This window comes from Xenopus laevis, chromosome 6L, assembly GCF_017654675.1.
Source record: "Xenopus laevis strain J_2021 chromosome 6L, Xenopus_laevis_v10.1, whole genome shotgun sequence".
Classification (NCBI taxonomy): domain Eukaryota; kingdom Metazoa; phylum Chordata; class Amphibia; order Anura; family Pipidae; genus Xenopus; species Xenopus laevis.
In genome coordinates this window covers 120,205,162-120,225,073 of record NC_054381.1, presented here as the reverse complement: position 1 = coordinate 120,225,073, position 19,912 = coordinate 120,205,162, and the positions used below count along the sequence as shown (strand labels likewise).

The window sequence follows — 19,912 nt, the reverse complement described above, 5'->3', positions numbered from 1 at the left end:
TAATGCAGGACAGGGGGCGCTGATTGAAGCTCTTGCCTAGGGTGCCGAACTACCTTGGCCCGGCACCGTCAGGGATGTCACTCATATGTGAAAAAAGTTAAGTCATATTAAGGCATACCCTTAAATCCATATGCCTCCTCCTCCCCTGTGTATAATACAGTACCCCAGCATATGATTAAACACCTTGGGGTCCCCTAACAACAATTTTCAGATGTTAACAAACCCCCAGAACAAATACCAGGCTTATGTTCCATAGGGATCATAAGTCAGGCAGAGTATAGCAAACACAGGGTGCAAAGAGCAGGCAAAGTATGACACACACAGGGAGCATAGGGAAGACAGAACAGAGCAGGAGACAGGAAAATCAGGACCAGTGCTGGTGCCCCATAAGCATTTTGAATAAGGTGTGAACAGGTGAACAATGTGGGCAGTTTGAGTCTGGGTCTCAGGTGTGAACAGTACAGGCCTTTAGGATACAAACAATAGAGGTGTCACAAGTGTGAACAATGCAGGAGGATCACAGGTGTGAACAATAGAGGGGATAACAGTCTGAATTTGATTAAACAATGCAGGGGGCAGTTAATCTCTGTAGTGATACCTTTTAAATTTTACAAATGGTAGCAGACACAGCAGGCAGACTTTGATAATATGGAGTGCCACATAAGGGGGGTGCGGCCCGCCATTTGGACAGCCCTGCCTTAAAGGAACAGTAACACCAAACATTAAAAGTGTTTTAAAGTAATGAAAATATAATGTACTGTTGCCCTGCACTGGTAAAACTGGTGTATTTGCTTAAGAAACTCTATTATAGTTTATATAAACAAGCTGCTGACTAGCCATGGGGGCAGCCATTCAAAGCTGAAAAAGGAGAAAAGGCACATGATACATAGCAGATAACAGAGAGGCCCTGTAGTATACAATGAGATTCTTAAGAACATATCTGTTATCTACTGTGTATCCTGTAATTGAATAGCTGCCCCCATGGCTACACAGCAGCTTGTTTATATAAACTATAGTAGCAAACACACCAGTTTTACCAGTGCAGGGCAATTATAATGTCATTTAATTAAAATACTTTATTCTAATAGATAAAGCATTCCAAGGAAACACCAAAGTATCCATTATTGGTTGGAGTAAGCTGGGTTCTTAATGATTTTATGGTCCTGCAGATGGTGCAAGGCGTAAGTGCATTCACTCACATTCAGCTCCAGGCCATGCCCATGAGGTTTTCATGTATAATTTAATGTTTCCCCTGTAACAGTTCAGCACTGTACATTTTAGTGAAAGAATTTATTGTGCTGATTTCTAACCATTACAGTACTTACGCATTTCTGCAAACAACTGCCTTCGTTCTGCCATGGTATTCCCCCTTTTTCCAGAGTCTTCAATCATTCTAGAAAGAAAAGAAAAATAAAGATTTAATTTAAGGGCAGAACAATTAGTGCAATATAAACAGAGGCCCAAAACCACACATTCAGAGAGACATGGCACATTTGCATAACAAAGGCCTCAGTACTACACAATTCCAAATTTATTAGGCTATTTAAAGATTGGGCAAATTGATATTTGGGAGGCTTTTCAGCAAGCAGCACATTATGAATGTGATAAATTATACAGGTTATTAAGATAAATGAGGTTATTTTCCAACCTGTGCAGCTAATGTGCAAACCCACATGCATACGAAATGGGAACAAGGAATCCATAACCACACATTAACTTAAGTATACAAAAAGTGAATATATGGAGCACAGTCTATTCTAATAACATATTAAATGAGCCCACAATCTTAGCACAACACAGGCTTCACCCCTAGGCTCAAAACTATAATTTATGTTTTTATGTGCAGTAACTGAGAAATCAAATGTGAGCATTAGTTTAAAAAGGGCCCTGTTAACTGCAATTGCTGGGCCCAGACTAAGCAAAGTTAGAGAAAGCCTTTACAATTTTTAAAGTAAATCTAACAAGGCACCAGCATTTGCAGCACTTTTAAAGCACACTATATGGCATGCAGCAGGGGAGCATCCATGCCTAGTGGAACCCTGGTATTACCACCATGTGGTTGTATGTAAGTAGATTCATCAGCGAGACCACACTTGTGATTGCTTTTTGTAAACAATTCAAATATTTGCAGCAGACACTAAGGGCAGATTTATATAGGATTGAAGTGAAAATTCAAATTTGAATTTTTGAATGTTTTTTATGGTCAAAATTCTCAAATTTGAATTGTGAATTATCCAAACTCGATTCAAGTTTTAATTTAAATTCCGAGATTTATCATACTCTGGCTCGAATTCGACTATTCACCACCTAAAACCAGCTGAATTACTGTATAAGTCAATGGGAGAGGTCAATTTGGTGATGTTCGTAGCCTTCCTCACATTCAAGTTTTACTCGGAGAAAAAAAAATCAAATTGAGTTTTTATTTTTTTTCTTATAGCATTTATGCCTGGTCATATGCAAAGTAATCAGATTACTGTGACTATGTCAAACTATCATTCAGGTCCATGTTTTTACCCACTGCCTTACATAATGTCTCATTATCTATCTTACTGCTTATTAATAAATGCAGTGAATCATTGCTGTATTCATTTGTCAAAAAACTGCCGAATAAACATCCTACCATTTGAAGCATGGATGAGAATTTTGTTTTGTGGCCACAAATGGACGTTGGTTAGCTACCTTGTGCTGCTTCTGAGATGCTCAATTTATGGCAGTTACATAGTGCAGATGTATACAATGTATATTATATATAAATAAATATGCAACATCTGAAATACATCAAGGCAGACACATTTCATACCATAATTGACCTAGGAATGCCTGCTTTTTTCAGGATAAATTGGTTTCTGATTTTATTTCAATAATGTTACAATTTGAATTCTACATTTCCTACACTGAGGGAAGCAAAAAATAAAGTACTATATGAGAATCAAAGGCACAATTTAGGGAGATTAAAGGGGTTCTGTCATCCAGATATAAAAAGCTGTATAACAAAAGTCCTTTTCAAATTAAACATGAAACCCAAATTCTCTTTTTTTATTGAAACATCCATACCTGTTATAAACTTGTTTGAAAGTCTCCGCTGTCAATCATATACTGTATGCCCCTCCTATGTGCTTTAGGCATAGAGGTGGGGCAGGAATTACTTTCACTTTCCATTCTGCACTTCCTAGATGCCTCTGCTCTCCTCACATTCCCCCTCCCTTCTATCCATCTAATGATGTACCAATGCATGGCCAAGGGTATCAGATCCCCCATTCTGGCACAAAGATTTTTGGTTCCATCTTGATTGCAAGATGAAAAAGAAACAATATTTAATAATGTTTATAATGTAAGTGAAGTTTATTTTGCTTAACTAACATCATAAAATAGGTTTTGGAATTATTTTTTAAGGTGGTTGGTCCCCTTTAAACCATATACCAACCACATAAAACATATACCATCTACATAATATATGTTATATATTACAATAAATAATTTTGGGAATCCTTAACTATGAATAATAAATACATGGTGTTGGCCTATTATCTGTGTGCAGCTGGCACCTATACATATCTGTTGAGTCACTTTTGAATTGTCCAATGCCATTATAACCAGAAGAGTTATTTGTTAGCGAGTTATACCTATGTCTACTTTATTATCATCAACATCATTAGTAGTAGTACTATTAATAGGTTTATATATTTCAGAGAGCTGTACATTAAATTAGTTTATACACTGAATTTACATATTAAAAATACAACTGATACAATAGAGCTTTTTTAGTTTTCGTAGCTTGTGAATTCCTTAATAATGGAATTCCCTACAAAGTAGTAATAGTAGAAGGCAGGCACATGAAAAGACCTGTAGCAGAACAAGGGACATTGGAAACAATCCTTTTATAACTCTTTGCTGAACACAAATAACAGGGAGAGCTGCTGGTTTTAATACCGTAGGTAGAAATGTTGGGAGATGCAGAGGACTAGCAGAATGATACAGAGCCTACACTGTTCTTGCAATTCCACTCAATTCCTTAGTAAAAAAAAATATTTTCTGCTTTCTTCAGTCTGCAAGAAACTAAAAGAAAATAGCTTTAAGGGATAGAGAAACAGATTACATACTTTTGGATTGCTAATTACTGTTCCAAACACTGACAATGTGCGCAAGTTGCCTCAATATCAAACAGCAGAGGAATTATTATTTCACAGCTGAATGTAACAGATGTGTTAATCTGCACACTAAGCAGACCACATATTGAACTATTTCATCACAAAGAGAAACAACTGTCCCTTAAAAGCAACAGTTATTAAAATCAACATTGAGGCATATCCTACAAATCAGGCCTGGAAAGGCTTGCCAATAATCTCCAAGAATTGGCAGGCCTGTTGTTTAGAGGGCATGGAACAAATACCAGGAATAGTCTGAGGCTCACAGTGAGATAAACATTTTATTCTCAACATCTATTAAAACCCCAATTGCACCTCACACTGTCTTCACCAATCAAAAATACAAGGTTCATCAATTTTCTTACCAATATGTGAGCCAGTTCATAAAAATCAAGCATTGTTTGCTCAGTAAAGGGCACACAATCATAATTTAATGCCCTACTTTTGTAATATTATAGTTGTTTATATTTGGTGGAGTACAAGCTACAATAGACCTTTCTGCTTAGTAAAATTCATGTCACAAAGTTTTACAAAAATCGCATGATCACTGAATACAAATAAATGCTGGAAACACAAATATGGAATCCTTAACAGTAACACAAACTTGCACGCAATTAAAACGCATAATGAAACTGTGATAAGGAATTTGCTCTACAAACATCTTATAACAGATCAGTCTTCTGAGATTACTCACATGACTTTTTTGGACTAAATGGAACAATTACATGTGCATGCAGTTAAAACCCTGTAGACTATAGAAATCTCATGGATTAGGCAGTGTGGGAAACCTTGTAATGAGAATTTCTAGTATTTATGATTAGGGCTACAAAGAAACTTTCCAACTTATCCCCTTCATGAATTTAAATTGAATTTGTTTTTTTTTTTCTGTGTCTCAAACCTAACGGTATAATAAATTGTTGTTCTATAATAAATAGTGCAAAGGCAACACTGCTAATAAAAGATAAAGAGTACCATATAATAGATATCTTCACTTCTTTTCAGGTTGAGTAACTGCCAGACAGATGTTACATATGTGCTAAGGGAAAATTGTTGACATTACATATATTTGTTCTGTTTATTACAGTACAATGTACCATTGCTGTTAATAAGTGTGCAGCTGAATATATGAATTGCATTTATTGTTATGTACAGCAGAGATGAGGGGTTCCGAATGTAGATCATCATCAGCCAGTTAATCTTGAGCTGATGACTAGTAGATGACAGCACATCATATTTTCAGGGACAAACACCTTTGAATCAATGTCACGATCCAAGGATTTTAGCATGTTTGGTCCTAGTGAGATTGATAACTAGATAAACAGATGATAGATAGATAATTACCAGTGTATAAACCCCCTCCCTTCATACTTTGCTGTGACTATTTTGTAAACAGAAGTCATTACGCAGAGGAGTTATCTTTACACTGGTAATGTAATTATCAGTTACCAGATGAAAGGACTGCCTTATGGCTAAATATAAAGAAACAAAAATTATGCCAGCAGAAATAGGAGATAGAAGTAGACTGCATTCGCCTGCTTGGTTTAAGCTTTAACTGCAAGGGATCTAGCAAATACAAGACAGACTGGAAAAGTCATAATGGGGAAAAATGGCATAAAAGAATATAACAATGCATTTTGCAACGTAATATTCTTCGTTGGACAGTTATTGCATTGCAAATTTTTATTGTGCATATACTGTTTTTAAGGCATGCTTGAAGGTATATTCTTTTGGTGAATATCACTCTCTACAATACATCATACTAATGTAACTCAAAGGTTAGCCCCACACACTGAAAATACAATGATAACAATATAAAAACCTTAAAGGTAATCAATCACTTTCTAATATAATGGAAAGTAATTTCTAAAAAAAAAACTGTGGATAGCATACTACCTAAAAATACTATAATTTGATGCAGAGATGCTTTTTGTATGAACAATTATGTGAGATTTTCTTAAAAAATCTGATTGTACTTCTATGACTTCTATTCATTATCTTTGTAACATCATTTCTACCCACACTGCTCTATTGTTATCCTGACCCACCTTTTTAAGGTGCATTACAAATTAACAGTGCAATGATCTAGTAAAGCTCACAAAGAGGACCTGTCACCCAAAAAAAAAATTATTCAAAATCCACATTTTATCATGTTAGTCAAGCACAATAAAAGTTAATTACACTATATAAATTATTGGAATTTTGTTTCCTTCGGTCAGGGAACTCATAATTATAACAAGCAGGCAGGAGGCATTTTGTGGACACTGTTATTAAAGGGGAACTCCACACAAACATAACTTTTTGAAAAGTAAACATAATTTTTAGCAACTTTGCAATATACATCATTTAAAAAATATGCAGACTTTTCGTGATTTTTAATGGTTTCTGACAGTTCCCTAAGCCTCGCTCTCTTTCTGACCTGTCTGACTACTGTTACTTTGTATCAACAGCCAGCCTGCATCCTCCAAACCCCACAATTCCCTGCACATGCGATTTCAATAAGGAACAGAACATCACAGTGGAATGCATTGTGAGTTATGTAGTTCCTGCATGCTGTCTGTAAGCTGTGGAGAAGTTGTTACAATTTGTAACATCAGTGTTTAATCCAGGGGTCAGCAACCTTTACTATCAAAAGAGCCATTTTGCCCCTCTCCCACTACAGAAAAATAGTCTGGAGCCGCAAAACATAACACAGCTTATAAACTTTTTTAACCTTTTTTTAATTTTAACTGTTACAGCAACAGAATGCAACAAACAGAACTGCATTGTGTATATGCAGGGCTACTTTGAAATAAATTAAACACTGAATAGCCCTATTAAATGCCAGTGTTCTCATCTGTTTAATGTGACTTCTGTTTCTGAAGCTCCATGCTGATCGTCTCTCTCTTGTCTTGAGTGTGTGACCGCGGTAAGGTCCATGATGAATCATCTTGCTGTGGCTCAGTCTTGCCACTCCTGGGACGTCTATACAGCCCTCGCACCTGCTGGCGGCTTCTTGAGTGTGCTTACCGCGGTCGCACACTAAAGAAGCCACCAGCAGGTGCGAGGGCTGTAAATACGACCTGACAGGCAAAGCCGCAAGACTGAGCCGCAGCAAGCAGGATGAAGAGCCGCATGAGGCTCTAGAGCCGCAGGTTCCCTACCCCTGTTTTAGTCCCTCCTTCCCTGCCAGGATTTCAAATGATGCAGAAAGAGAAAAACTCTTAAACAGCTGGATTTCAGCATAGAAAATGGAATTTATTCATACTTTTTGAAGAAACAGCTAACCGTAATGGATATATTAGGGGTTTCTGTGTTATTTGGGTCGCTTTATCAAATTTTGGTTTGGAAGCCGGAGTTCCCCTTTAAGACAAGCCTTCCATCTTCTCAGAATCTTGTTTGTGCACCAGAATGGGGGACCCGATGTCCATCCCGATCCACTAGTTATACAATTAAACGGTGAAGAGAGAGGGGGGAATGTGGGGAGTGCAGTGACACCTGGTAAGTGCTGAATGGGAAGTAAAAGTAATTGCCTGCCCCGCAGGCAGAGAGGAGGGTCAAGCAATATTTATATATATTATATCTACTCCATGCTACACATGTCAAGGGGTGGCAGATAAGAACAGTGAGTCCAGAAGTATGGGGGTGGGAATTGTAGAATAGTATTGGAACAGTTCAAATGATATACCTATTGCATACTCTAGCTCTATGTTCTGGTTGCTTCATAGTTAATACACAATTAATTCTAGCTGCATGTAAGTAAAATCATTAGGCTTTGGAAGAAACTAAAAAAACTAGTACAAATGATCTGTATAACTCATTTCAAGATCATCCATACATCAATAACATCTATTGGTAACATTTAATACATATCATTCTGGTTGAATAACATTAGGTTTAACATCTAGAGAAGTAGCAACTGGTATGGATTTTGAATTCTGTGCACAAGTGAAATACAACTTTTAGTCATGAAACATTTAAGCATAAAGAAATTAAAAATAAAACAAACGGGGGAATGTAATAAAAGTCGGTAACGGAAAAACTATTCGCACTGCGAAAAGTTATGCCGTTGTGCGAACAAATTTTGCTTCGTGCAAATGTAATATAGCTTTTACGAACCCGGAAACTGTTTAGCGACCACTTCCAACAGAGGAAGACCACTTGCGAATTTTATAGTTTGCGCCAATACGCAGTAAATGTAATCAAACTTCTTACTGAAAAAGTCGTTACGATTAAGACACCTTCAAGCACTTCAAATTCACAATGCGCAATTAAAATTCACAATGCAATATCAGTTTAAGGAACAATATTACATTGCGAGATGTGGATTTTTATTCTTATTAGTGCGAATTGTTTTTCTCTTTGCAACTTTAATTACATTGCCCCCAAAGTATCTACCATTACACAGGGCTTTAATAAGAGAACGGCAGACTTATATAAGACTAAAGCTGGCCATAGACGAAAAGATACGATCGTACGAATCGAAGATTCGTATAATTTTCGGACCATGTGTGGAGAGTCCCGACATTTTTCGTCCAGCGGAGATCGGTCGTTTGGTCGATCGGACAGGTTAGAAAATTTTGGCTGACGATAATATCTCTGCGTGTATTGCCGATCGTAAGATTTTCAGTGGGAGACTGTCACCAGCTTTGTCAGACATAACTATCGTACGATGGCTGTCAGGGGCAGAACATCGGCTGATCTGTTCTCTGAATGGTAAGACTTTGATCTGAATGGTTAGTGGCAGGTCGGGAGATGGGAAAGTCCGATCGTACGTTGATTCGTACAATGGGATCTTTGCGTCTGTGGCCAGCTTTATAAAACCCATTGCTGGTATGTAAATACACAAACAACATGACTTTACCTGACACCAATTACATTCCTCCCGGCAGGCTCTCACATCATCTCTTCAGCTCACTCACACCTCCCAGGTTACACAAGGTACAAGGTATGAATCAATTTAAATAAAAAAAAAGTCAACGTGGTTGTTCTTCAGAGCTTGATCAGAGCCCAGCAATGTAATACACCTTATCATGTGGTCTGTTGCTATAGCAATCCTGAATCCAGCTGCTCCCGTAAGCAGGAATGACAAAGGCTTACCCCTCCCTACTTATGTGCTGCATGGCAGCTTGTACAGGCAGTTGAGTACAAAGCTTCCACCTTTGCCTTGTTTCTAACCAAGAGCAATTACCGTAGCATTCCCTTACCTAATATACAGATAGAATGTTAACTAGAACTTTCAAATATTAGTAGTGGCATTCTCTATTAGTAGTGGCATTCTCTAATGCTGTTTAGCCAGGAGAATTATCGAAACATGGAAAAATGTAATATAAACTAGGAAGGTGTCTTTCTGTAACCCAATACTAAAGTAGGAGAAGAAGCAACCACAAATTCAGAGCTACAATGTCACAACTAAGGTGTCTGCACACCAGATCACACTCATGTATCTAATGTGTGGCAGCATTTCCATGCAAGTGTGGCTCCAAGCAAGTACTCAATGGGGCAACTGCATGGTACTGTTATAAAAGCTCCTGTGTCTACTATGCTGAAGTTTATCGGGTGTTCCATGAAAATGTAAAAGCTAGCAGAAAAACATCATTGTTGTTTTTCTTTTAGTTTATAGCAGCATATAAAGGCCATGCGACAATTAAGAGGGTTATTGACCTTGATAAATAACCCCCTAAGTGTTTGCTTAAAACAAAAACAGGTATATTGTTATAATGTATAACTGTAAAATGGGGGCTTCTTATTTGGAACAAGAAATTAAATTGTATTGAAAACATACAAGAAACATAAACTAAAATGATAATTATAAACACAGGACCTTGATATTATTCGTCTTACTTCTGTTGATAGGTCTTTAACAGTTTATCTGACCGAAAGTAAAGGACTTATCAGTTAACTGTTACATGGGCTAAAAAAAGCTGCTAACTCGGTCCTTCCAGACCAAGTTGGTAGTTTTGTTGGTCCATGTATGTTGCCAACTGACAGGCCTAAATGGTTGATATCTGGCAATAAAATCAGCCAAATATTAATCAAGCAGGCTTGATTTTTTTTCTCATCAGATTGAGGACCACATCTGCTCATTGGTGCAGTCTTTGTTCAGACAGCCTCCATAGTGGTAATCAACTTCGCAAAGATCATATACAGTAGCTGGTAGCACTCATTTAACAATGATTAAATTAAAAAAAGTAAATGATAGGGAAAAATAATTGAAGAAAGGCATAAACTGGAAATACACAGAAATATCTACTGTTTTTGGAAAGTTCAAATGGTTCGTTGTAAGACTATCATTTTACAATACAGGCCTATGCAGACTAGGGTTGCCACCTGGCTCGTATTTTACCGGCCTGACCGGTAAAAATGATGCTTGACCCCAATGTTATTATTAGGGAAAAAATCTAAATATACAGGAAGGCCGGTATTTTTTTCCCAAAAAAGGTGGCAACCCTAATGCAGACCCATTGGGAGAGGAATACATTAACAGCCTGATGGAGACCTCAGTCTACCTGATGAACATCTGATCAGGCCTAAACATATTATTAGTCATACAGGCAGCTATATTGGCTCATACAAGGCTCAAAAAGCTGCAGAGTGTCAGAAGTCAGTGTTGGCCCATGCATGGCAAGCTATATAAAGACATAACAGTGTCATAGTCTGGAGACAAAGCAGGAGACAAAACAAAGCCAATAACACTCAATCAATGTACTGTCTCTCCAACAAAAAAAGCCTGTGTGATTTGTTCCTTGTGAGAGATTATGTGCTGCTTTATGCAAATATGCACAGTCTGGCCTGGTGATAAAAGCCTAATATTCCATCTAAGCTGCCATGTGATTAACTCTGTTCCTGCTCAAGAACTTGGCTTTGTGTTTTACTGATTTCAAAGAAGGAGAAGGTTTAACAAAATATAATTTCAGAACCCTGTTTATTCTCAGGTCAGTCAGTGATACAATCCATAAACAAAGCATGGTTTTAGAAGTAAAATTCAATACTACAGTACAGGGAACTTTAAAGGAGACATATAGGATAACTAAAAAAAAATCTAATGTTGCAGGCAATTATAAATAATAAATAGTGCGGTTTTACTTTCTGCCAAAAATTTATATTATTTTTAAAAATGGCACCTTTATTGGAGTTCCCTATAGATCTGCTATTGTTCTTGTCCTTGGGTGTGTCCTAACAGTCTCTGCTAAAAGTTCAGTAGGAGGGGGAAAGCCAATCAAAGCCCAGCAGTTACACAGGCTAAAGACAGACTTCATTCCCTATTAGTGCCTGTCCTACAGTGCAGTGTGTGGAGTGATGCTGGCTCCCCTGTACAGCTTGGGAAAGGAGGCAGCAGGAATTGGAAGAGATAGGCTGTACTAGTAGGGGTTTTTCAGAAAGTTTCAGTAATTCTGCCCAAAACACATCTTTTTTGTGAAAAAAAAAATGCAAACCTTATCTACCCCTTGGTTTTCCATGTTAAGATCCACATGAAATAGTGAAAGAAATACATAGAATGCCTGGGCTTTCTAAATAAAATCATAGAAACAGAATAGCACTTCGAAAACAGCTTTTTGCCTTCCTTGACATTAAAATATTAACCAATTTGATTTGGCTCATCCAGTTTAACAACTGTTAGTGATTGGCTTCAAATGTATTGGTAATAAAAATTGTCCTTCAAGTCACAGAACTGCAAACACACATTTTCTAAGGCATTTAGTCCAGTGATAGGAGAAAGGCCCTTGAGTTGACCCTAAGCTTGCCTCAGTGCTGTCAGAACTGGTTGGCATTTACTGCCTCCATGACTTACGGACTAAATACAGTCTTCTATACTCATTGTATGGTCACTGAGCATTATGGCTGCATAGGTATCTTTTTGCATAATTAGGGTAAAAACATATGAATGCACTTTCCATGTTGCATAAACTAACCCATCTCAGCCAAGTTATTGCCGGGGGAACATGTAGTCCAGATTTCCAGCAGGTAACTAGATCTAATGCTGCTTCTACTGTACAGGGCAAGTTCTAATTGTGTTTGAATGTGATAAATTAGATAACTGGGTATAACTGGCAATGATAAATAAAAATACCTTGCTTATGATATTTTAGATTTTTAATGATGGTCTTACCCCACTTATTTGTTTTCTCTAACTGCTGACATTTTGCAATGTTACTGCCCATGTAATTGCTAACTGCAGTTTTGTAACTATTACTTTAAAGGAGAACTAAAGCTTTACTGTAGGCTACAAATATTGTTTTGGGCTTCTGTACCAGTCCAAGGCAACCACATCCCTTTAGCAGTAAATATCTGTGTCTCCAAAGATGCCCCAGTAGCTCCCCATCTTCTTTTCTGCTGATTCAATGCACATGGTCTGTGCTGCTGTCACTTACTGAGCTTAAGGACCCACTCACAATATACAGTACACATAGAATATAAATGTCACAATATAAGGCTGATTAGTAATTAATACACTTAATTACTACATGGCAGCACAGAAACCAGTGCAATTAGCATCAGAATTTAATAATCAGCCCTGTAGCATCAGCTTATATTACAGGCCAACTTCATTTTCTGCTTGATAATTTGTGACGACCCCTAAGCTTAGCTTCTCAACAGCTGCTCAGAGCTCACTGAGCATGTGAGTGTCACAGACACTTTCCAAGATGGTGACCCCCTGTGACAGGTTTGAAATCCTGGATCATTGCTGCTGTTGACAAGCTGAAACTTTAGGCTGGTGCAATAAGGTCATTATATAAAAGATGGAATTTCTAGCCATATTTATGGCTAAAATGTTATTTATTTTTAGTGTTTAGCTCTCCTTTAAACTCAAGGTTGCCGGGACGTAGTATCTATATTTTAGCCAGCACTGCTTGAAACTGCCACTATTTGAATAGGAAACACATGACTGGCACAACAGCTCCAGCTCAAATACGCTGGAGGAGAAGCACCCCCTGTGTTGTACACTTAATAAGCCTATTTTTCTTAAATTATGAAAGTATTGTGTGACATACTAGTCAGTGGCAAATAATCATGGAAATCTGACATGTTGCCAACTGTCACTGAAACATGCATGTTACTTCCATTTGTCTTTTTATTACATATTAGCAACATTTCAAGTATTCCAGTGATCAATACAAAGTATGTTCCCACCATATTGTGACCTACTGCAAACGCTAGCAATTAATGTGACATTATTATTAGGGATGCACCAAATCCACTATTTTGGATTCGGCTGAACCCCCCAATTCGGACAGAATCTAATCTGAATCCTAATTTGCATATGCAAATTAGGGGTGGGAAGGGGAAACATATTTCCCTCCCGTCCCTAATTTGAATATTCAAATTCGGACTTGCATAAGGATTCGGCAGAATCGGAATCTTGCTGAAAAAGGCCGAATTCCGAACCGAATCCTGGATTCGGTGCATCCCTAATTATTATTAATACATCATTTTTATGCTAATATATTCCACAGGGCTGTACCATAAATGGGCATAGTTTTTCTGCATACTGTACTCTCTTCTTCTATTTATTCTTGAAGGGGAACTATCGTGAAATCGAACATAAGCTTTATCTCACAGAATAAGATCCTTTCTAAATATAACAAATTAAACATTCTGTACTGTTTCTGAAATAATCAAGTTAGTCTTCAATATCCCCTCTCCACAATCTGTCTCTCTTCATTAATGCAGGAGTTGGAGGCAAAGCTTGATTGATAGCGAATGGAAAGACATTTAAATCAAATATATTGTCCAAGCAAACAGAGCACACACCAATGAAGCACTAGAGCTGTCTATCAAACTTTGACTCCAACGCCAGCATGAAGAGAGACAGATTGCTGAGGGGGTTAGTGAATATTAAGTTCATTATTTCAGAAATGGTTTTTGAAATGATTATATTTAAAAAGTTTCCTATTTCTGTGAGATGAAGCTATATAAAATATTAATTTGCCCTATAATTTCCTTTAAAGTTTAGGAATAGGAATAGGTTGAGATTGTAAGTTTTTTTTTAAGTTGAGAAGCTACAGAATTACACATTGGCTATGGTAACGGCAAAACAGGTGTCTTGTCAAGCATACAGCTGTTACTATAGGGTGCTTGTTGAAAGAATAACAATATACAGTAAGTACTAAGGTATAAATATCTAAGAAAAGTTCCCAGTCTGTGGCAGTGAGTTGATATTAAAGCTATGGGGATTAGGAAATGTTTATATGTCACAGCTAAATTTGCTTTAATGGGATTGTCCTTGATTAGGGCTCCATGTGCCTCCAAAGGGCCACCATGCGAATAATAGAAAGATGTATAATCATCATCTCATTCTCAGCATACAAACTTTCCCAACAATATTTCAAAATTCTGACCCCATTCCATTGGCCCCAGGCCTAGTTTGAGGGAGAGCCTTGGGTATAGATATAAATATAGAAATATCACAGGGTGATGGGGTATAATTCTCTGTGGGCCTAACATTGGTTGAAATGTCCTGCTGACTTATTCAACTAAGAATAGGTCAGCTCTCATTGATGTGAAGAGAATAACTATAAAAAGAAAGAATGTTATTGGCACAGAGTGACACATAGTTTTACAGTCTAAACGAGAATGCCTGGTTCCTTTCATTGTTAGAAACCATTATTAAAATAAGTGAAAAGCCCCATCTAATTATCAGTATGAGTGTCTGCTGTTCCCTTATTAGTGGTAGAGGCATTAATAAAATCCACTATTTTGGAATCCTTCGCAAAAATTCGGCCGAATACCGAACCCGAAAATCCAATCCAAAAAGTCATGCAATTTCCCTCCCCGCCCCTAATTTGCATATGCAAATTAGGATTCGGTTCGGCCAGGCAGAAGGATTCACGCAATTTCCCTACCCGCCCCTAATTTGCATATGCAAATTAGGATTCGGATTCAGTTTGGCCAGGCAGAAGGATTGGCCGAATCCGAATCCTGCTGAAAAAGGCCGAAACCTGTCCGAATCCTGGATTCGGTGCATCCCTATTAATAATATACCCCAACAAATTACAATTTGCAGAAACTTCGGCACACTGTAAGGAATAATAAAATATATTTGTACATAAATGAGATCTAATGGATTCAGTTGCAAGCTTGCAATCCGCACTGCCAAATACAGTATTAATAGCTTATGCATTTCTTCTATGATGATGTTTGTTATAGTTCATTTGTTTATAGAAACGCTACATTACACACTGTTGAGTTTAGAAAATGTATTCATGTTTATGAGGCTATTGCATACAAGGCTAGACTTCCAGAAGAGATCATCTTGCTCATATCTAAGTATATATATATATTGCAGGACAGAGTACAAACCTTTACCTAGTGCTGAGGGTAGGTGGCACTTTTTTCACCAGTGCTCATGTATAACAGACATACTCCGTTGTATAGTCTGGAAAAATATGGCATAAACTTTATATTATTAAAGTATAATTTCTTTTTAATTTTCACTTTCTATTCACCTAATGGAAATATTATTAGCTCAATATATAATGTCTTGCTCGTTTCTTCTATCTGTAAATTATTTCTTGCTCTTAGCTTGCAGTTTCAGCCTTATATACCACTCAGTCATTTTAAAGGAGTTGTTCACCTTTGAGTTAACGTTTAGTATGATGTGGAGAGTCATATAATCTGCAAATGGTTTTCATTTTTTTATTATTTCTATATTTGGAGCACAGTGTCCTTGTGGCAAGTGTTTTTCGCTTAGATTTTGAGTCAGATTAGTCAGATTTGTTCAGGCACTGATATATCAACTTTGAAGACTGATACAAGGGGGCTGCGTATCCCAGCAATTTTGCATGGTATGTTGGAATACATTTTTGGCATCCTCTTTCTAATTAGTGAGTAGCATACAAAAAATATTTATGTTTCCCTACACCCACAACTGAGCTTAGTCTGGTTATGCGGATATAGTTTTAACAGGATTTCATTTAAATGTCTTAATTCTGAGGAAGTCAACTGCTACTTTGGCCAGAACAGTTGGTTAGAAATATAAGCAAAGATTACAGACCTTAAGCTGACCACAGATGTGCTGATTTTATTGTTTGTGCGTCAAACGCTTGTTTCTTTCAGTCTAACGAACTACCAATAAACATCCAGAGTAAATAAAGTAGGAAAAAGAACAAATCAGGCCATTAACTGATAGACAGCAATCGAACGAAAGTTGAAGGAGAATTCAACCCTTTAGTAAAAAAACCTGTACCCCCCCACCCCACGTAGTCCCCCCTCTCCCCCCACAGCCTAACTGCCCCCCGGCGGGGGAAATACCCCTAACGTTTTACTTACCCCTCTGCGCAGATTCAGACATTGGAGTTCACCACATCCATCTTCCGGGTCTTCATGTCTTCTTCCGGCGCTTCTGCAATTTCCATCGATTTTGGCGAATGCGCAGTTGTCGCAAACCGGTAAATTGCTCCAACTGCGTATGCGCCGCTTTGTTAGTCTGCATCTCAGCTTACAGAAAACCCGGAAGATGGCTACGTGGAATCTGCGCCGAGGGGTAAGTAAAAAGTTAGGGGCATTTCCCTGGGGGGCGGCAGTTAGGCGGGGTGGAGGAGGGAGGGTTTTTTTTGCTAAAGGGTTGAATTCTCCATTAAGTTAGACAAATAGTAGTGACCAACTGATATCGAGAGATAGGCAATACATGCAGAGATCTTACTGGTAGTCGGATTGACTAAACGACTGATTGCCATGGTACGAAAAATGTTGGGACACACACAATCTGAAAATCGTACAAATCTTTGTTTTATTAGAGTGTATCTTTGTGTCTATGGCCAGCTTTACTCAGTCTTCAGTGCAATGGCACCACCTGCAAGCAACATCTGTTATCAACCAGTTCCTCACAGAGAAAAGAAAAGCATATCACTACAGACTCCTAGCAGCTCCTTATCTCATCTCTAAAGGCATAAGTCTAAAACTTGCCTGGGATCTAGCCAAATGCTGCTGTAAGGCACAAGAGAAATACAGCAGCAAACAAAGATACTTGTCTGCAGACTTCCTTGTTAAAAGACAAAAGACGCAGTATCTGGGTAGTGTAAATTATGGGTGGAAAGTCATTTTACAGATCCTACAGATCTTTGTATTTGCTCCAAGAAACTTAGGATAATGGGATATAGAACAAAGCAACAATTTTAGTCATATTAAAAATGTTTTTGAAAAAAATATATCTATCGTCAATTTTTTAGGGTCTCCCTAGCTTCCTAAAATATGCGTTTTTCACTGCTTCCAGATTGTTCCTTCTGCAAAATTGCCATAGTCTACTTCTCAGTGCCCCACAACCTTAAGGGGCATGTCCCATAAGCCCATGGACAATTTGTGTAGTTATATTGAGCCGGATTAGTCAAAAGTGACCAGTCATAGGAAAGACCAAGAAGCATAAATATCTCCTTTAGCTTTTAGCAGATTGATGATTTTTTATATTTGAAACAGAAGGAACGAAGGCAACAAACAGTACTAGGGAAAAGTGAAAAAGAAACCATACCATAGTTGATAATTGTCCCTACATCCAATGGACAGCATTTAGTTTTGAATGGGGATTACCGTTTCTTTCCTTTTTTAGAAACTAAAATAGGAAGCCTGGTGTAGTGTTTCTTTTATAAATAACCATTTTGGATGCTTTACTTTTGAAACTGAATGTGCTTTACAAATATGACACAACGGAAACCAGACAGCCGAGAGCTTGAATTCAATTCATTCTAGAGTAAAGCCAATAAGCACACAGCTAGCAAAGAGCATACTGCCACAGAATATGTGCTCAAGGTAAGACTGAATGTATAGGTATAAGTGGCTCATTTGCTCACCATTGTTCAACTCCTTTATGCAGAACCTTGGGCATGTGTATGAACATAACCATAGAGTCATCGATTGAACAGCACCAGCACCAATTACTGACACTTTGTAATGCAACTGGAAATCAATAATATTTATGTATACAATGGTAGAAGGTTTTTTCATTCTGAGAAGGGTAGGTTTCAGTGCCCCATGACAAGAATTGCAATGAAAACATTCCTAAAGGTTTATTGTATTCTTGGTTTAAAAAAATCTTTAGATGTTTCCATTTGTAACAGTCATAAACACAAAAAAACTGTATGCAATACCTTTTTTGCATTGTTGTGCATTATAAATCATTTGCCTGACTGAATGTCTCACATCTCCCTCCACAGATTACAGTTGTGCCTGTGAGTGATGACATTATTCTGCGCTCTAGTGGGGATTACTAACCTTTTTATAAATACACTGAAAGCCAAGAGTTCCTTGGAGCAGTTGGGATTGGCTGCAGGAGGCATTAACAGACAACCCTGTGCTTTTTGCCTTTTGCTCATTTGTACAAAGGTACAATGCACTGAATTAATCATCACAGCATTATAAAGGGGTTAAACAAAATAATAAAAGTAAATCATGCACAATCATTTTCTCTGCTGCCGTAAAAGGAAGGAATCTGTGCTGAAATCCACCCGGGTATTCAGTGGATAAATGTTTTCCTCTTGACTCCATGTTTAACTTTCGCAAAAGGAATGCACAGAGAACGATTGAATAGTGATGATTATCTGAATGTCCCATCCACTGACTGATCTCATCCTTTCACACAGAAAGGGTTATTTGGTTATTTGGTTATTTGTATTTGGTTATTTATCAAAGGTCGAATTTAAAGAGTTTTTTTAATACCTCAAATTAACTCAAAAGAACTCACAACTGGAATGGTATGTTATTTATGAAAAAACAAAAATGGAAAAAACTCAATTCCGCGTGTTTCAAGTTCAATTAAGAGTTTTCGGGGAAAAAAACTTGAATCAATTGAATTGATTGTGTTTTTTGGGCAAAACCCTCTGAAAAAACCCAAACATCAGGAATTCTATTAAAATCTTAAATGGTTCAAGGGACCTCTGCCATTGACTCCTACATAACCTTGACAGGTTTTAGGTGGTGTATTTTCGGATTTAAGCTATTTCCAGGGTCGGAGTATAATAAATCTTGAAAAATTCAAGTTTTTTATTAAAACTTGAAAAATTCAAGTTTATTTAACCCGAAAATTTGAGTTTTGACCAAAAAAACCAATGCAAAAACTAGAATTTTCATGGAAAACACCTTAATAAATAACCACCAAAATCTTTAAACCTGTCCGATCGCCTGTTGGGACAATTTTGTCAGAACGATACAATTACACCACATCAATGTAACGATAAATAGATGATTCTATCGGATTATTAGATCAGTCGTTTCACTCAATGAAATCTGCCTGTGAATGGAAAGGGCCCTTGGCACCAAAAACATGTCATATGGATGCACAATAACTGAAGCTATTCTGCCTCAAGCCTGTGATTCTGATACTTGATTACTTTTTGTTTTGATGACATTTAATTATTTTTTTTTTAATAAATCCCTTTGTAACAAGTGAAACTAGCAAAAAGGTAATTTAATATTTTTTATACTATGGGGCAGATTTATCAAGGGTCAAATTTAGAAGTTAAAAATACTTCGACATTCGACCATCAAATTAAAATACTTACGGTATATAGAATATTGAATTCGACCTTTTTTTCATCGAATTTGGCTATTCTGCGGTTGAAGTAAAATCGAACGATCAAACGATTAAATCCTTTGAATCAAAAGATTTTATCGTACGATTGAACGATTTTTACTTCGACTTCAAAAACTTACAAAAATGCTGTAGAAGGTCCCCATAGGCTAACATAGCACTTCGGCAGGTTTAATTTGGCGAAGTATTTAAGTCAAAGTTTTTTTTTAAAGAGACAGTACTTCGATTATCGAATAGACGACTAGTCGAACGATTTTTACTTCAAATCAAA

General features: G+C 37.3%; 1 protein-coding gene across 17 annotated transcripts in view; it reads right to left on the bottom strand.

Annotated features, from left to right (window-relative positions):
• Positions 1–19,912, bottom strand: part of dtna.L (dystrobrevin alpha L homeolog) — a 159,866-nt gene that overhangs the window by 87,987 nt on the left and 51,967 nt on the right. For 16 of the 17 annotated variants that reach the window (XM_041565236.1, XM_041565235.1, XM_041565244.1 and 13 more), the window contains 1 exon segment: positions 1,326–1,393. In XM_041565236.1, coding sequence (XP_041421170.1) covers positions 1,326–1,392 — 67 coding nt within the window. In that variant the 5' untranslated portion in view covers position 1,393. 17 annotated transcript variants of the gene reach the window in all.